Source organism: Parasteatoda tepidariorum, chromosome 11, assembly GCF_982258835.1.
Source record: "Parasteatoda tepidariorum strain Cologne lab strain chromosome 11, Ptep-v5.0, whole genome shotgun sequence".
Taxonomy (NCBI): Eukaryota; Metazoa; Arthropoda; class Arachnida; order Araneae; family Theridiidae; genus Parasteatoda; species Parasteatoda tepidariorum.
In genome coordinates, this window is record NC_141765.1 from 47,823,852 (window position 1) to 47,843,616 (window position 19,765).

At 26.5% G+C, this 19,765-nt stretch overlaps 1 protein-coding gene across 3 annotated transcripts in view; it reads left to right on the forward strand.

Moving 5' to 3' along the window:
• Window positions 1-18,982, forward strand: part of LOC107439186 (uncharacterized) — a 62,052-nt gene extending 43,070 nt beyond the window's left edge. For all 3 annotated transcript variants that reach the window (XM_016051691.3, XM_016051692.3, XM_016051693.3), the window contains exons 13-19: window positions 2,563-2,667; window positions 5,487-5,624; window positions 11,120-11,214; window positions 12,300-12,468; window positions 14,307-14,445; window positions 15,869-15,990; window positions 18,663-18,982. In XM_016051691.3, coding sequence (XP_015907177.1) covers window positions 2,563-2,667; window positions 5,487-5,624; window positions 11,120-11,214; window positions 12,300-12,468; window positions 14,307-14,445; window positions 15,869-15,990; window positions 18,663-18,791 — 897 coding nt within the window. In that variant the 3' untranslated portion in view covers window positions 18,792-18,982. The remainder of the gene's footprint in view (window positions 1-2,562; window positions 2,668-5,486; window positions 5,625-11,119; window positions 11,215-12,299; window positions 12,469-14,306; window positions 14,446-15,868; window positions 15,991-18,662) is intronic.
• Window positions 18,983-19,765: the final 783 nt, after the last annotated feature.

Here is a 19,765-nt window from a genome sequence, read left to right on the forward strand (position 1 = left end):
GGGTGCAAATTATTTAAAGGGCACAATAGATAAATTTCATTGTGAATACAGGATATTATTTATTTTTTACCGTAAGTAAAGTTTAATATGAAACCTATAGTATTGATACTTCCCAACATATAATTCTTATTTTTTTCCCGGATTTTTTAGTGGCCTGCAAAATTTTAAGTTTTAAACTTATCCCATAGTCTGCAAATATTTGACAAAATCAGAAACAAACACACGATGAATAATAAAAATACTATATTTTTACCTTAGAGAGATAAATATAATGAAGTGAAGCGCTTTACATTAATCACTGAAACTCAGATTCATCAGAATCAAAAATAAATAAATTTAACCTTCATTTTGGTTGAAAAAGGTTTGATTCATCATATTTATCAATGTCATCATTATCTATTTCAATGTCACCTGGCTATAGTTCACATTTACTAAAGTTGTTTCTAATTGTTTCTTGAGTTACTGCTCTCCAAGCAGTCTTCATCCACTCAACGCTCTTACCTCAAAATCTTCACCACAAAACATTCTTATATCTTTTCCACACAGTACTAATGCAGATTAGCATCACCTCCTCATTCATCGGTCCTCGTGGATTAGTTTGGATCATAATATCCTTTAGGAAGTTTTCTTTAGGGGCACACTCTTGCATATGAAAACAAACATTGGAAGCATTTTTTCATCATCTGCAACACATGTTAATACAACTGTAAAACATTCTTTTTCATATCTTGTTCTACTAATCAGCGCACTGTTAGAACGAATTGTTTCTTCAGAATGTTTTAGTAGCATATTGAAACTCACTGAAGCCTCGTCTAGATTGGAAATTTCACTTTCCAAAAAATTATTTTCTGAAATGAAATTATTTATGTATTCCAGAAATTTATTCTTTTTCTCTTCTTAATCATTCAGTAATTTTTAACTCACAGTTGCCAGGTTCCAGATTGTTAAATGTTTTCTTTGCATGAACCAATAGCACCACATGGGGTTGGCAGCTAAGTTCTGTATTTCTTTATTTTCTACTATTATTTTAGCATTCTGTTAAATGTTGATGGTAGAAATACTGTGCTCTTTTTCTATCTCTTCTAAAATGCTGTGATGAAACAGAATTTCTAAATCTTACTATGCCTGCATGCCTTGCCAAAATGATAGTTTTAACAGTTACTTGCAACTAATTTTTCTTTGTTTTTGTGCCATAAGCTCACATTTCATTCATCCCCATCAAACAAATGACCGACTTTGGTTACCAGATTCAGCTTTTAAAATCATTTAACTTTAAATTCAGCTCTATAGCTGACACAATTTCTTTTAGATATGGTAATTAAGGTTTACATATCAGTATGTACGTCAAACTCATATGATAGAAAGCTGTGAAATAATATCCTTCAATCAAAAACATGAGGAGAGCATGCTTTCACCACAAATGCTTGTTGCTAAAACTGCAGGTGAAATAACTTATACCAAAGCCCCTCCCTCTGGCAAAATCTATATCTGAGCTAGTTGGCAGCGGCAGGAAACAGGCTAGCAGACACATGATCATGTTTAAGGGGACTTCATACTGGGTATTCCCTTATTTTTTTATGTCTGACAAAAGTCAATAAAAAGTTCGCATTGTCTGATGTTGCCAAAATAATTTCAGCAAATATCTTCAGTGACAATTTCAAATGCTTTTTGACAGTTAATCTGCGGATTGTATGCAAGAAATTATGGTGCATATCTTATGCATCTTGACTTATTTGGCTAAAATTTAAAAATAATGCTTTTCTCATCGTTCTAATCAAAAGTTTCAATAAAAACAACTTTTGACTTTAATTAGTGAGAATTGCAAGTACAGAAGTTTCGAAATGAAATTTTACTTTTTCGTGAGTATCACAATTCTTCTCAGCCATTGGTTGCCTCATCCATGCTCTTCTTTAAGCTAAGTGTCATTCATAGCATTTATCACACATCCATAGATATAAATTATCCAAAATTTTGTCAGATTTTAGAACACTCAGTATTTAAACTGGTTTTAATGTTGCAAGTGTCTGAAGTAAATAAAAATGTTGTTAATACAATTGTTAACTTGGAAAGAGTTAATATGTGCTTAAAAAATTATAAATGGTACTTTTTTCACTTTTCTGTTTTATTTATTTATTAATTATTTTATCTTAACATATTTAAGTCTACATTTTAAGTAAAATAATTTTGTATTAATTTATATTATTTATACTATTTTAATGGCTTGATGCATTGAAAAATTCATAGATCTTTGTCCCAAGTTATTGTGTTATAAACTCTTTAATTTCACATTTTAAATGCATTTAATTGTTTTGTCTAAACATATAAATAGTTTAGCTTTATTTGAATCTTTATTTAGACCCTTACGCTTATTGTATTTAAAGGTTTTTTTTTATAAGTAAACATGTTGTCTTTAGGTTTACAAATTAACTTCGGTGGATTTCATTTTGTTAGAAATAAAAGATTGAGTTCACAAAATGTTTTTCTTTAAAGTCAACACAGAATGTGATTTTTCATAAGTATTTAAAGGTATTGCAAATATTTATAAAAGCTTTAATGTTCCAGGCCTTTTATTGTGAACAACGAATAGAAGTAATAGTTATAAAGTACGGAACTTTTCAAACTGATACACTCCTTTTGAATTTGTACCCAGAACAGGATATGTTGGAAGTAAGTTATTTATGTATTTATTTGAATTAAATTTTGGCTATAAGTAACATAGAGATTAGCTGATTTCCTTTTCTTATAACTTTCTGTCCTTCATTTTTTTTTTAATTAGTTATTCTCTAGAATCATTTAAAGATAGTTATTGTATGTAGTTTTAACAATTAATGAAAATGTTGTTATTTCAGGGTTCATTTATTCTTAAAAGGAAAATAGTTATTAGACCTTAAAATTGGTTTTAATTTTTTTTATGTCAGAAGAAAACCTTTTACTTTAAAATAAGATACTAGTTTTTTGTAATCTATTTTTTCCAATGATATTAGAAAAAGTTGTGCTAATATATACTTAAGTCTATTATTAGAGTGTTAAGAAATTTTATCTCTGAAAAATATTTACACTGTATGTGGCAAATGCTTTACTGATGTGGTGCTTAACTGAAATGAACTTTTCCAATTCCTTGTTAGTGCCACAGGTTTAAAAAGTTCGTACCTCTGTAATTTCAAGCTCATATATTGCTTTTTTTAATCTATTTATGCACATCACTAGCTCATTTTTCATATTTAGAAGTGAATTGGCAATGTAACACAAATTTTTCTCAGTTCTGTTAGAATGTTATTTGTTGCAGGAGTTCATTTTGTCACTGCAGTAATTCAGTGATCTGGTGGCTTTCCAGTGCTGTGTTCAAATTTTGGTGAGTGATTTATGAGCTGTTGCAAGAAAAGCAACTTGTATGAGGAAGGAAACATGTGAATAGTCACCAATTATTTTTTCTTTATTGTAAAATATGCCTTTAAGGGTTTCTTTTGGCACATAAAAAATTTAGGTGAAGTTATTTGTACTAGTTATATGTGTGATATTTCAGTGACTTTCTATTTTTGTTCTGCCTTTATAAATTGCTGCTATTACAAAAAAAAAAGATTTGATTCACTTTGGCCATAAAACATTTAAGGAAATTTTTACAATCCTATTGGGATTATAATATGAAGAATGTTATGCTTTCCAAAATTATTGATATAAATTTTTATTCATATTTTACTTTGAATTTAACAACTTGCGTGAGACAGAGAACATATAAAGGGTAACTAAGGATTTTTAATTTTTTATCCCAATTTTTAATCAAGACACATACACAATTTTTATATTAATTTATTTAATTAAATGCTTTATTTTGGTTAAAAGCAGTATTGTTTCAACCGTATTATCATCTGATAATTCATTGATGCATTGCATGCTGGAATATTTGAATATGGTTACTAATATATTAACTAAAAAGATGTTGATACGCAAAAATCGTAGTGATTAATAAAATGATTTATTTTTGATAAAGCTGATAATAGATGATAAAGCTGAAAAAAATCTCTTAAATTGCATATCCCAAATTATTTTATGCACTTTATAAACTAATCAAGTTCATTTGGTTTTTTTACATAATAAAATGGTTTATCTCTGCTCTATTACATAAGTTACAAATAAAACTATAAAACACTGGAATGACCCTGATTAGGGTTAACGTGTGACTAAACCAAAAGTGATCAATTTATTATTATTTAGATTATTACAAGTGGCACTTCAGTCAGTGTCAATGTTATTTGAAACCTGTGTTTCTCATCAGTTTTTATTGGCTTTTCTTTATTTCTTCTAGTTAATTGCTTAATTGTTTTAAGTTGTTTGTCTAGTTGTTGTTTTTTGATTTAAGTCACTGTATATATAATTTATACAAAAATCAGTCAAACATGTATAAATTTATATGCAGAGGTTGGACAGAATAATGGAAACTCTTCTATACTAACACATTCTTTGATACAAAATAAGAATTGTATAGAACCCCTTATCATTTTGAGTTTCTACTTAGAAAGTTGCTTGAAACTTTTTAAATTTATATGTTATTCAAATCGGACTTTTTTCATTAGTTACCAAATATAATTTACTACAGAATTATGTCAAAAAAATTCATTTTTTACCTGTACAGTATGAAAGAACTACTTTAATTACGTACGTATTGCCCAGTTATCAACAAATTTTTGTTCAAATTTAGAGAAATTTTTTTTTCATTAATTTTGAATTGAATTTTTGAACTTCTCAAAGCTTCAAACTTAACTGATAAGTATGAGAAATCACATGATCTAAAGTGTTTCTAAATTTATAAAATGTTTCTTAATTATTTCTTGAGAAATATGAAAAAATATGTTTGTAAGAAGTGTTTCCATTTTTTTTTTGTCCTCCCTCTGTACGTAGTGCTGAAATTATCTGATCTTGTCCTTCAAAATATTAGTTCATTTTTTGGACAAAACTTAATTGTATTTAAATTATATTATAATTAAGTTGTTAATTAATTTAATTATATTCAAGTTAAAACGTGTAGGCATTACTTGGAAACAGTGTCACTTTCCGTGAACAAAAAGTAAGAAAAAATAAAGCATTTTTTTTTTCCAAAATTTTTTTTTTTAAAAAAGTATCTTTTTAATGTTGTCCACTTGATTATAAGTTACAAATGAGGCGAATAGTTTCGAAACGAGCTAAGTCCAATTTAAAAATTAAAAAAGGAGTGTTGCAAAAATATTAATGTCTTTCACTCAGACTATTTAATTTTGACAAGTGCTTTTTTAAAGGACTACTTAATGCTATAATTTAAGGACAGTTTTATTTTAAAAAGAATAATTTTACTTTTAAAATTTTTTTAATATATTTTTTAAAAATTAAGCTTTTTAAAAGTGTGTGGAACATGTGACATGGAAATTCCTTTTTTTTTTTAGTAAAGTATAAACTTTTTATTTTACGACTGAGTCTTTGTTTTGAATAGTTATGTGATTGTTTTCTTTTTTCAGATTTCTAGTGAACAAATAGTTAAGTTTAATGAAGGATATCCTTGCAATGATTTTATAAAAAATCTAAAAGAAGAAGTTATTAAGTCCTTAGAAACCAGTAAAGACAGAAACACCTACAAAGATAAAATACAGAATCAGGTTTGTTGTTATGCATATTTTCTAACCTTTACTTTGAACTTTATATAAAGTACAACACTCTTGTGACTACCTTATAAAGATTAGTTATTTTTAAAAAATTCATTAGCTTTTTTGAGATTGAGAATTCACATCCAGGGTTGGGTTTTTGACGTCAAAAAGTGGTTTTTGACATGACAGGGGTATAATACTGGTTTAAACCGTCAAAAACCCGTCGAAAATGTCAAAAACTGAAGTTTGCCAAGAAAATATATTAACTTCAAAACTACCAACAGTTGCCATGCATTATATTGAAATTTAATTATATTATAGGTAATCAGCAGGTTTTAAAATATTTTTTTATTAAAATTAAGATAAAATAACAGATTTAAAATCTCAGAAATTTATATTCAAATGCATGTGCAGAAAAATTTTGCACAAAAATTTTTTAAATATTTATATTTTAAAAAATTTTTTTTTTCTTTTTGATACTTAAGAAAATTAAAAGTTTATTACTATGCATTTTTGACATATAAGGAACATATAACTAATATTTATAAGGAACTTACAAGTTATGTTGTATAAATACAAACTTGATATAAGATACAAGTGTATAAAAATTTTTTTTTAATGTTATACCGAATATCTTTATTATCCAGTATGTTAATTTGAATTTAAAAGTAGTTAAATTTATGAATAATGATAAATATAATTCATATTGTTTATTATATTTATTTATAATTATTACACTTATCATTTTAAAACAATTTTTATCTCTTAATTTTTTTTTCTCCACTTGTATTAAGAATACAAATAATGCATATCTTGAAAGCAAGAAGTAATTATTCAACAGCTGAATATTTAGATATTCAACAAAACTACATCGTATTCAGCAAAATGAAATTCACAAGTATTTGGATAAACTAAATTTTCAGCATAGTAAATGAATAGGCTGAATATACTGTAAATCGACACTAACTACTCTGTGTATTTAACAGAAAGCACTTAAATTTGCATTGTCTTATGTTAAAAAGATTATTAAGAAGATTTAAAAGAATATTAAAAAGATTTTTCTTTAAAAGAAGATGTCTAATATACAAAACTGCTAATGTTTATCTTTAAAAATGTCTAATTTTTAGTATAATCTATACTATACACTAAATTTGGTTATAAATAAATTTCTTAATAATATCACTGCAGATTTTCAATAACACATGAAAATGAATACAGAATATTACAAAAGATGTGAGTTTTAATAACACATGAAAATGAATACATAATATTACAAAAGATGTGAGTTTTCAAAAGTACAAGATTTTGGTTACTATTCAAAATATAAGTGTTTCTTCAAAATTTTAAATTTATTTTTTCTAGAACATATTTAGAAACACTATCCTTTAAAAAATATATAAATTTTATGTATTAATTAAATTTCACATATGAATATAGGTTTTTGACATTTTCGACATTTTTGACAGTGAGGTTTTTGACGTGACGGTTTAAACCATGGTTTAAACTGTCAAAAACTGTCACATGTCAAAAACCTGCCAACCCTGTTCACATCAAAATTGATTTTCATTTTTTAGTGGTATGTTTCTTGAAATATTTTTCAGAGTGTAGTTATTTTGCATATTTTAAATTCCAAATGAACTTTTTTATTATCTTTAGCTCTACAGGGTTGATACTTGTTCAGAAAAGATAAAAGAAAAAAAAAACTGGTAGTTGAAACATTTTTGTACCTTTCTTTCTGAAGAAGTAAACCTACTAACTCTATTATTACCCATTAGCAGTTACAATATTTATATAGTTAATATAAATTATTTTCTTGTTAATAATTTGTGATAGGCACAGAGAATTTCTTTTTCCTGAAAAAAAGGTAGACGTTCTTATAACCATTTGTTTTCTTATTTTCTGGATAACATGGTGTCCACTCTCTCTGGAAGCAGGGTGAACCCGGAATTCTCATGGAATTTGAAACTACTTCTAGAAAACCTGGAATTCTCAGGGAAATACACTTTAAACTCTAAAATTATAACTGAAATATCAGCAACTAACAGTATTGTTGGCCATATTAAGTTAAAATAACTACACAGAGCATTTTAGACTATTATTGGGCTCATTAAGGTAACTAATTTTGTCTTTTAAAACTTATCCAGTTGTACTTTTATCTATATTTCTTTAAAAAATCTTTATTTCTTAAGACACAATTCTCAGTAAAACTCCCATCAAAGTCTGAGAGCAGATAGGTAACCATTTTAATCAACCTGCAAAAGTGTACAGTTTTGGTCCTTATTAAACTGCTCTATCGTAAAATGCTCAACTTCAATCACGGAGAGTCAAAGTGGAGAAGCCATCCTCTCAGTAGAGGATTAAAATTGCGATCACATTTCTTCAGATTTTTTTACCTTCAAAAATTACCCATTGGGCAGGTCTAGTGCGACATAAGCAAAGTATTACTACTGTTTATTTTTCTTTCCACCTGTGCTACTTGAATAAATAATTAATCTTTAAAAATTTCTATCGAATTATTTCATAATATTACGATATTAGGACAGTATTTATTACGGAAACCAATTTCGATATATCTGTAATAAAATTATCAAAGACTTGAATTGAAATCATAATTTTTATTATTTAATGTTATGAAAACTTTAGGTTTGAAACAATAAATAATATTAGTTTGAAAACTGACAGTGTTGATTTATCTTTTTTTTTTTCATTATTCTACATTACATCTACATTATTTCAACATAAATTTTTTAATACATATTTATGTTTGTAATTATTAAAATTGAAGGAAAATTTGCATTAATTTGAATGGCAACAACTAATACTCATAATGTGTAAAAATTTACTAATTTTACTCTAGAAATCTTGGGAAATTTTGTTTTATCTGGTGAGTGGCCACCCTGTAGCACGCCTGTCTTTATTATAATTTCATAATAGATTATTTAAAGTGTTTATTTAAACTATACAATACAATAATTATTAAAAAATTTATTTCTTTTTAAGTAAAAAAAAATTATTTTAGAAAAAGTTAACTTAAAAAAGATTATTTTAACTAATATAGAAATCAATTTTATTATTTAGGTAATAATTTTTGCTTTCTTTTATCCAGTTTATTGTAAAAATGTATAAGTCTGTCACCTTATCAAAAGAAATTGAAAATAAGTAATGAAACCTCAATATTTTAAACTAAAAGGAAGGTTAGGAAATCACTCATTATCCATTAATGAAATAAGAGAAGAAGATATTACATAATTTCTTTAACAGTAACTTTTTTTATGCAAGTAAACAATCTTTTAGGAACATTAAGCATGGAACGTTGAACTCACTTGATAAGTGATAATTTCTAAATGGAAAATAATTGTAATATTTCTTGAGATATATTGATACATAGTCATGATTCATTATATCATAACAAGCATCCTCAGCAGTGATTGCATCATTCTCTAACATTGAGTTGCATTGATATTTTTCTAACTTAGAGTTGAAAAGAGAGAGGGAAAACAATTTTTTTCATTTATGTCAGTCTCACAAAAAGGGTCTTTTTCATGTCCTCAGTGTACTTTTTTGCTTGTCTTCAGACTCAAGCATTTTTTTTATGGAAATTGATGTTTTTTTAACTACATTTCAACAAAATGAGATTAATATTTTTTAATTTATATTTATTTTATGGGACTAAAATATATCTTCAGATCATTTCCTAGCTTGTCATCACTGTTAAAGTACAAAAAAATCGTTTCAAGGAAAATAAATTTAGAGTTAGTATTTTTCATTTTGCAATATTGAAATATAGAATGCAGAAAATCAATTTAAATTCTATTTTGTTAAAAAAAATTATTGCTACTAGATTATATTAAAGTTGGTCGCCCTGATTCCTCACAACAATACATTAATCTTCCTAATTTACCACAGAATAAATTCTTTTATTAAAAACTTCATCATAGAACATGATTGTAGCAATTTTTCACCAGCAATAGAACAGATTAAAACAGATATCATTTTTTGCATGTATCATTGCCTCATGTATTTTTTTTTAAGTGAATTGAATAAAATTTAACCTTAAAAGTGAATCATTATTTTTTTCTTGTACGATTATATTTATGTTATTCTCTCACTAATGAATCAAAGGAGAAGGTGGTGCTGAAGTGAAGTAACAGGGATTGATTCTAAAGTGTTAACTGCTCCAAAGTTAAGCCTTTGTGCTTAAACAGGTAGTGTAGCGTTTTTAAAAAGTGCTTAAAGGTGCTTATTTTTGTTTTTTAAAAGTCTTTAAAGGTGCTTTTTTCACTGAGTGTTTTTAAAAAGTACTTAATTTTTGCTTTTTCAAAAGGGGATTTTTCCTTAACTATGTTGATTTTCGCTTCGAATTATGCAAAAAGACATAGTTCACATTGTTCTATTCAATGTTTTCAAAATTAATTCAACCCAATCTATTTTGGCGTATTGTCAGTCGTTAGCGTATTAAAACGCTATTCGTTATACGCGATTCAAAATTTCATGTTTTTTGACAATTGTCAAGAACAATGCCAAAAGGTTTTTTTTTTTTTTTGACATGACGTTTAAAACAAGATAAAACCGTCAATTGTCAAAAACTTTCCAACCCTGCCTAATTATGATATTTTTTTAAAATGCTTAAAAGGTGATCTCTGCTTTTTTTTAGTTTTAATGTAATAAAGTACAGCAATATTAGAAATTTTAATCCATTATATTTTTTATATTTCATATTTTTTAAAGTTTGCTTAAGAAGATTGTTTTTAGGCTAATGACCCTTGTATTGAAAACTAGAACCAAAGTTTAAATTAACAAGAGTTGTTGGAATTTTTTCAATACTTTTACTTATGGAAGTCTTTTCTTTAATGTAATCAATATTTAAAAATATAAATAAAAATTAGCTTAGTTTAATCATTTTTCGATTAAAGGCAAATGATAATATAGTTAAAAGAAGTTTAACTATGCTGTTGACTTCATTTTCTGCCTTTTTGCTATAACTAACTCTTGAATCTGAATTTTATAATTTTTTTTTCCTATTAATTCAAATATACATAAATTAGCATTCTGTCAAAATTCTTTGCATCTATAGTTTTTATAAGCAAATTATTGAAATATTGACAGCATTTATTGTGAAATTTTCAACTGTTCCGTGGAAAAGGTTTAATTTATTAATGGTATCAGAATTTCGTTTTGTGGTATATTTCTTTATACATATGAACTTCTGTATTTAATAAACTTAAAACAATTTATTAGTAAGAAAGTTTGAATCCAACAAACATATATAACTGGGCTGAGTTTTACTCAATGACTTAAAATAAACATAATATCATAAATAAAATAACATTTTGACAGTTTTTATTTATTTATTTCATTCCTAATTTGTTAATAATATTATAATAATATTTTCATAATTTGATGTGAATAAAAACACGAACGAAAAGATTATTAAAATGTTTATATTCCTGTTACATTAGGACAGTGAAACGTTTTACGAGACTAAATTTTCCTTTATGTATATATAGGTTGCTACTTTAAAGACTGAAATTAAAACAGAACTATGTGTTTATATTATTGGTGGTACTAATTGTATTAGTAAGAATGCTGAAGCTTTTTGTATGTAAGTATTTTTGAACAATTTATCTTTTAGTTTAGACTGATTTTTTTTAAAATTAATATTATGTTTTTGTTCAAAAAATCTCTTTTTTTTATATCTGTACATTTGTTTAAAAAGTTACAAACTGAAGCTTAATTTCAGAGTTGGTCATCTGTAACAATAATTCAAGTAAAGCCGCTTGCCTAACAAATATTTTAAAACGTCTTCCATATTACGAATACTTAATTACAAATTATTTTTAAAGGTTTTTGTTTGCTTTATGATTTTAAATTAAACAATAGGAACAATTTCAATATTTAAAATAATAGAATGCCTTATTTTTTAAATATTCTAATGCATTGTTTCTTCGTTACCTGCTTTTCAATTGAAGTTCTTAGTGGAAGGAATCGCTAAATGTTATTTATCTATATTTCAGAACATCAGTATATCATGAACATAGATGTGTTTACTAAATTTATTTCCCTGTTTATAATCACTTTAATCAATAAAATCACACGCTTTAGTAGAAAATTAATATTCTTCTCCAACAGATAGCCATAACATGTTTTAAAACTCAAAATTGTTTTTTAAACTGTTTCTTTGTATCTTCTTTTCTTGTGGCTCTTAAATTGCAAACTGTTCAAAAGCTAATTTCAAAGTTTACTATTTAAATTAAATTTTCAAAATAAAACAATTACAGCATTAACAATACTTGTATCATCTAGTATAGCGTACTATTTAAACACAATTTTAGTGGAATTTTCTACTATTTTAATCCAATAAATATGAGAAAAATATTTTTTAATATAAAATATAATTATTACAATTTTTTAAGTCACATCACACACAAACTCACAGCTATGTGCTTTGAAAAAAACAAGCTTCCCATCATCAGATGTTAACATGCATTGTGTTGTAAAAACTGATAAGATCAGGCTTGTTTCTTTCTGATATATGTATCATGTATTTGAAAACAATGACAAAAATGTATTACTCTATTTTGTTTTGTCTTCTACAAAAGTCCTTGTTTTGCTGATATGTTGATTTGTTGTCTTTCATAATAAAACCATATCATGGCATTTCATGTTCATTTAATTTTTTTCAATCAGTAATTTAGGATCAGAATTAGCTAAACTTAAAAAGCTAACATTAGTTACTGAAGGTTTCTTTGGCGCTGGTGAAATAGTTGGCAAAAACTTTTGCGAAGAAAAGGAAATTTTAGCCAAAGGAAAACCAAAATGTATATGTTATCATATACTTCCACATAGGGATTGTAATGTAAGTGCATTTTAAATGCTTCTTTATAAATATTTATGTAAAATATTCTAAAATATAAATGCAACTAAATGATATAAAACATCTCTTAATGATAAAAACTTATAACCCTTGAATGCTTGTTTAGTCATGTTCCTGACAGTTGTTGACCTCAAAGCTTTGCCATCTAAAAATTTTATTTCCCTCTTAACCCAAATATACTTCAATTGCAAGTATCCGATACCTTTAGCCTAGAAACAAGTGTATAAGTGTTCAATGCATCTTTACTAGGCTAATTGTTTTAGAGTTTTAACTTTAGGAATTATTGTAGGAAAAAGCAATTTGGTACATAGTTCTACAATTTTAAAATTGAGAATTGAGGAACCATTCTCTTAAACTTGCTATTTTTAGTAAATATATAGTAATTAAGAATGATAATGAATGAGGATATTAATGTGTAAATTTTTATTTTCATAAAAACTGTTTTGGTGTTAGAAAACACTGATTTTCAATTTTACTAAAAAACTTTTTTTTTAACAAAAAAACATGCTTTTTTTTTCTTCAAAAATATTAATTTTTTATAAATTTCACTACAAAGTTTTCAATATTAAAGACTTATACAAAATCATGCATCACATTATGTATTAATCAAATGTAATGTGTATGTATATAGTAATGTATTATGTCATATCATATTATTGTAACCCATCGCATATTATAATTATGTTAATCATGTATTTTTCACAAAGTCACGTATGTGCGTGAATCGCACGCAAGGAGAATTCTCTCTTGAAATACTTATTAACTAACCCGATCTTTACAAAAAGCTCAAAAAAAGTTTGAATCTGCTTTTGAAAGGTCGAAATTAAGAATTTTCCTTCAGTGCTCATATCTTCCATAGTTATACGGCAATGGCTTATCAAATTCAAAAATAGGATAGGGATATTGATTAAAAAAATAGGCACAAATATGATTGTGACATCAATAATTGCGAGAAAAATAGGCAGTAAAAGTTTTGGAGAGGGAAAAGTTCTGGAGCATTATCTGCACTGGCCCATAATTGGCATAGTTAATTTTAACAACTTTTTAGGAGGTATATTTTATAATATTGACAACTATTTAAATTTTTTCGCATCTAACATTGTTATTTTTTCTTAAGCGTCATTTGCGATAATCTTTTATTTTTGTTAAGGTAGAGCACTTAGTTATCCAAAATTTACCCATTTCTTAGCATTCTCGATAATCTGAGAATAATCTCGATAATCTGATCTCGATAATCTGAAGATAATCTCGATAATCTGAAATTTTACTTAATACAATTAGGGGAAGTTTCAAAACATTGCTAAAATTGAAATTATTAGCCAAATGTTAAAATTTTTCTTTTTAATATTACATTTCAACCAAAATATTTTTATACATATATTTAATTATATAAATTGAAACATTGATTTTTTTTTTTTTTTTTGAACATCTGAGACCTTTTTGTTTTTAAGTATAATTTTGTTGCAAATTTTTTGTTTGGTCATTATTAAATATTGCAATATCTTTTCAAACTTAATAATACGTTAATTTAAATTAGTTTTCTTTATAATTATTGGCAAATGTGCTAAAAATACTAATGACTAATTTGTATATATTATTCAAGTTATCAGATATATATCATGACCTTCTAGTTTACCTAGACTTTCTTTCATGTTTTATTGACAATGAATTTTATGCTTTTAACCAATTACAACGACTCCTTTTATCATAGATATTTACTTAAATATGTGTAGTTATATTATAAAATTTTATGCATTTATTTATCAACATGCTTAGATTTTCCATTTTATATGTCTTTTTTATTGAATATATAAAATTAGGTTTCAAAAAGAGCAAGACAAAGCGAGGATGGTTCCTTTGAAAAGATACCTTATGGACGTACTCTATTTTATGGCAATTCAATTGCTGAGAGAGATGACATTGTATCATCAACTTTTAAAACCTGTATTCTTATTGAAGGTAAATTTTGCCCACAATATTTTCACTTTTTATTAAAGAGTTTTTATTTTAAGTGAAACATTGATATTTTTTTAAAAGATATGTTTTGTGCCTTGATTTTTAAAATTCATATAATTCGTTATAGTTTTTGCTCACATGTTCTCTTTTATGTCCTAACAGTTTTCTAAATTGTTGATTCAGTACTTAATAAGTTCTGTTATTGTTGCAGTATTTTTTAACGATTTTTTATTCATTTATTTTTTATTCAATTTCGAAACAACAGACATGCGTTGCTATCATTAATTTTTCATGTTATTTCCTATCTAATTTTTTCAAAATTTTTTACCTCTAGCTTGTAGTAATTTTAATTGATTGTTACTAAACATCTTTCTTTAATGAACATTGCATCCCAGTCGTTGGAGAACTTTTTCTAAGCATCTATACACTCTTGAATAAGATTGGACCATTTATTTAAACTGCAGATAGCCTTTATCTTTCATGGGTGGTCTGTGTGAATCACATGAATTGTGCTCCAGCATTCACAATGGATGGCAATTCCTGATTTTGTCAGCTTTTATTTTATGCATTGCTGTGAAATTACTTAGGCGTGTGACTAATATTTGCTTTCCGATTTCATTTTTTTCTTTTTTAAGTTCTAAACACTGGTTTAAACAGTTCTAAATACTGGTTTTAGTTAATGATAATTGCAAGCAAAAATTCATTACATTTGAGTATAAAATTAAAATTATTGGGGATAGTAAAGAAAAAAGTGTGCAAAAGTTAGCACTTCACAATATGAATGCAGAAAAACGTAAATAAACATTTAAAATAAAAATAATAAAAATTATTATTGGAACAGTTTTTTTTATTAAATAAATTGTTTATGAGTTTTTGAAGAATCAATTCATTGATAACTCCAATTAACAGCCACTTCTAACTGCCTGTCACATAGGCATAGTCTTGGAAAGAGCCATTGCTCAGATATTTTGTAGATAATAAAAAAGAAAGAGAAAAAAAAAATTCTCTTATATATGAGTGGAATAAAATACATATATGTTATATGAAGTGATTTATTTTTTATCTGCATTAAAATACCCTTTGAGCTATTTTTAAATAATTAAGCCTTAAAAAATAGTTTTTTAATAATGAATGTGAAGACCACATTGGAAAAATGGTTTATGTCCGTAAAACTAGTTTGGAGAAAAAATTATTTTGCTCAGAAGGGAAAGCTTTTTTGACGGTTCTGCCCATTTTCATTGTGTCATTCAGAGAGAACTGATTTTTTACATTATTGATTTATCAAAGCTTAGTAATCCTCAAAATGTAACAAATAGCAATCCAATTATCATTTTTGCAAAAAATGAACTTAAGCCATTCTCCCTCCTTGGTCTTCATATGAGTTAAATGCTGTTTTTAGCTAAAAGAATTTTTTTCTAAATTTTAGGTGGTGAAAGAAGTGCTTCTCTTGCTGAAAAATTCTTGTGGAATGATTGCACAGTTATACCTATCATTTTTAATAATAGATCAATTTCGTCTAAAATGTGTTTGTTAGCAAGCATTAAAAAGGTATATATAATTTATTGTAATGTAATTTATTGCTTCTTTTATTTAATTGATCAATAATTGAGAAGCTGTATATAAAAGTGTTTCATAATACCATTTTTGAAAAATGAAAACATTCAGATGAAACAGAATGTTATTGTTTACTTTTATTTATTCATTAATCATAATTCACAATTTGCAAATTTCACAATTTAAGCTCCCATACTTGCTTTAACCACCCTTCCTGTGCTTTGCCCATATCTCTGATTTTGACTCAAGGAGGGAATTCCCTCTTACAGACAAAAGGACAGTAAGAAAGAATAGTAAAAATGTCAGAATAGCTTCAAGTAGCTATTAAACAAGTCTCTCTTTAAAAAAAAGAAAAGATGTCAGAAAAAGTTTGTGCAAGCTTTATAGAGAAAAAAGAATGATGTTCTGTTAGGAAAACGTATAAAGCAGGATTTTGCTTAAAAAGTATATCGTAAGATCCGTGATAATTTAGCGTTATTGGTATAAGCAATTTTCTCAAACCAGCCGAAACTGACGCAAGAAGCAAGATAACATACAAAACAGACAACCTAAAACCGGGATTCCACTGTATAAATTTATTGTGCCCTTTGAAAAAAATTGCAATTGGGAATATGGTATATCCAAGTGTATAAGTGTGAGATAGTAAATTTCTGGATTGCTAAGTGTATGAGTTGACCCGTGAAAAAAATATTTAAAAAAACTTCTAAAATTAAAAAGCATAAAATTATTTAGTCTACCAAGTTAAAAATCACATTTTCTCAAATTAAAAATGTTTCACATCTGGTTATGATACATTTTTTAACAATTAAATATGCAATAACAAATTTTGTGAGGTAATCAGTAAATGTGAATTTATTACAGAGTTATTCATATCTATCTCATTATTTATAATAATGCATTGGTATTTCTCATTAAACGAATGTCCAGTTTTATTACTGGTGTATAAGTCAAACCTCAGATTTTCGTAAAATTTTTGGTTGGGTTGAGAAATCAACTTATTCACTGGGATAGCTACGCTACATCATTTTAAACCTTGTGAATGCAGTGAGGACTTCTTGCCACTTTCTGTATTATAGTGCAAGATTCTTTTACGATTATCAAAAATGTATACTGTAAAATAATCTAGATTTCACTAGCTTTTAAACGATTAATCACGACCATATTATAACTTAACATTAAATAATTTCATAATATATTTCATTTCTATTTGTAATCTATTCATGGGTTAGCTAACGTTTGCTTCTATCAATTGTGAAAGTCCCACAGTGAACTGATCCGATTCCAGTAGACCATGATGTCAAGCATCACTTGCTGTCGTCAATGAGAAGGTGAATGATCATTTAGTAAAGGGACCGAGTGTGCAATATTGGTTCTCATTAAACTGTTCTACCATATAGTGCTTTAATTCACGTGCAGGTTTTTGGGTTACCAAAAAGGAGGAGCCATCCCCTTTTCAGCGGTTCAAAATTATATAATGGCTTGTCCTTGGATCAGCCTCAAAGATGTTCCTCAGACCATTGCCAATAGCCCATTGTGCCGCTTTAGTGTTAGGTAAATGAATATCTAATATCAAGTGTAAACTCAGCATTTTGTTTATGAATAAAAACATACATTTTAATAGCATTCTCATTTTTTTGAGTTAATTTTTGTAAGTCTTTAAGTGCATATTTTGTCAATTATTTACCACAGATTATATACTTTTTCACACAGAAAATACTGTTTTGGTTCTGTTAGGATTGTATGGTGAAGTTGTAAAAATAAGAACTTCATTACCTTCAGTAGCATAGAGTCTTAGCAATCTTAAATATCCTATTGGCTGAAATCAATCCTGTAAAAAAGCTATGAAACCATTATAAAAATTAAAAAATATCATTTTGAACAATAAACAATTATGCTGTCTGCGTAATTGATGACTGTTTTGCCATCTTCCTACACTGTCTAGTTAATTTTCTCCTTATATGTGATTATAAGACAATTTCATTGATGTATTTTGGTGGCATTTTCTTTCCTTATACTTATTTTCAAAAATTAGTTAAAGTAGTGTTTAATTCTAATTTCCTATAGTAAGATTTCTTTATGAAAATTTTTAATTTCATCTCTCCTCAGAAATAATTTTTCAATATTATGTAATCTGTATGTATTGTTTAGTATTGTCATGAAATTAAATCCTGCCTTGTTTTATTTAAGCTATGAAATGTTATAAAAGGATTTTTTTTTTTTAGATGGATAATTTCAAAATTCTTATAAATTATTAATACCTAAAAATGTGTTCTTAGAAAAAAGCTCTTACAATTATATTTACGTAATGCAACTATTTTATTTATTAAATATTTCAATTACCTAGTTTCTTTTTCATGCTCTGAAAATACAGTGAATTTCAGATTTGAAACTATAAAAAGTAAAATGGAAGCTACATTAGCAACCAAATGTTCTGTTTCTGCTGTTGTTATTAAAATGGAAAAATATGAATACTTTATACTAATATATGTCCAAAAAAAATTTCTAGTTTGCATTTTTCCTCCCTATATAGGGTACTAATGAGTAGTTGTCACATTTTAAAATATTGTTCTACTAGGGAAGAATTAGGGTAAAATCTAAATTTATATAGACGGTTCATAGTATATGTGTATACATATATTTTAAATAAATTTTCTATTTCTTTTCAGCCGCCACTAGGAGTTAGTAAGCAAGATTGGTGCAAGTTGGAGCAATTTAACAGTGTTGAAGAGCTTGCAAAAACTGTTAAAAAAATTGTTTTTGATCTTTTTAAAGCAAGATTTAAAATTTTAGATTGATATGTTATTTAAACAAAGTATGTTATTACTGCATCATCTTTAAATACCATGTGTCACAAATTCATATTCCTGAAGTACAAATCAAAATTTATATATTTTTTCTATGTTTCTTTTGAAATTGTTGATGTTGATTTTTTGTTACTCGCTTTCATCTATACAAGTGCATTAAAAGATTTACTTTTTAGCTATAACTTTACTAGTTTAATTCATTTCGTCAGATTTTACACCTTAACAAGCCAATAGAAAAAAATTATTTCTAAATAAAGATACAAAGTGAAAACACAAGCATACTTACTAAAAATAGCTAGTCAACGAATTCATATGCAACATGCAACTACAAAATTTGGGTGTAGTTTTAGAAAATGGCCATGCACTTCATGAGGAAATGCAGTGCCAACTTAAAAAATCAGTTTAGTATTGACATCCTTATCCTTTCCATAATAGTACTTTTTATTAAATATTATGTTTCCACATGCGTGAATCATTAAGCAATCGTAACCAACAACTTCTAATTCGAACTTCAAAAGCTAAATTTGAGTTAGCAAATGTAACATTATAATAAAAATCTAGAAAAGAACATTCATGTTAGTTAAACTTATTAGTAGTCTCCAAAACCACCCAATTATATTTTAGCAGCTATAATTTAGAACTTTGGTCAATCCTTTGACAAAGCTCCATACCTAAAAGGCCTTAACTTGGAGTAGGCATCATAATCATTGAGTATGAATGAAAGAAAAATTTCTTCTTGTTTTGTGTGAACTTTTTGTTAGTTTACTTTAGATTTATCAATATTTTATGTTACATTTTTAATTATTTTCTGTGTTACAAACCCACTTGAATAACTTCAACAACCTTTCCATCTCACTTAATTAATTTTGGTTCATTAACAAAAAAAAATTAAGGCACTAATAAATTTACCAAACAGCGAGTTAGAATTTAAACTTCGTAAGATGACAAAGAAAATAATCTCTCAT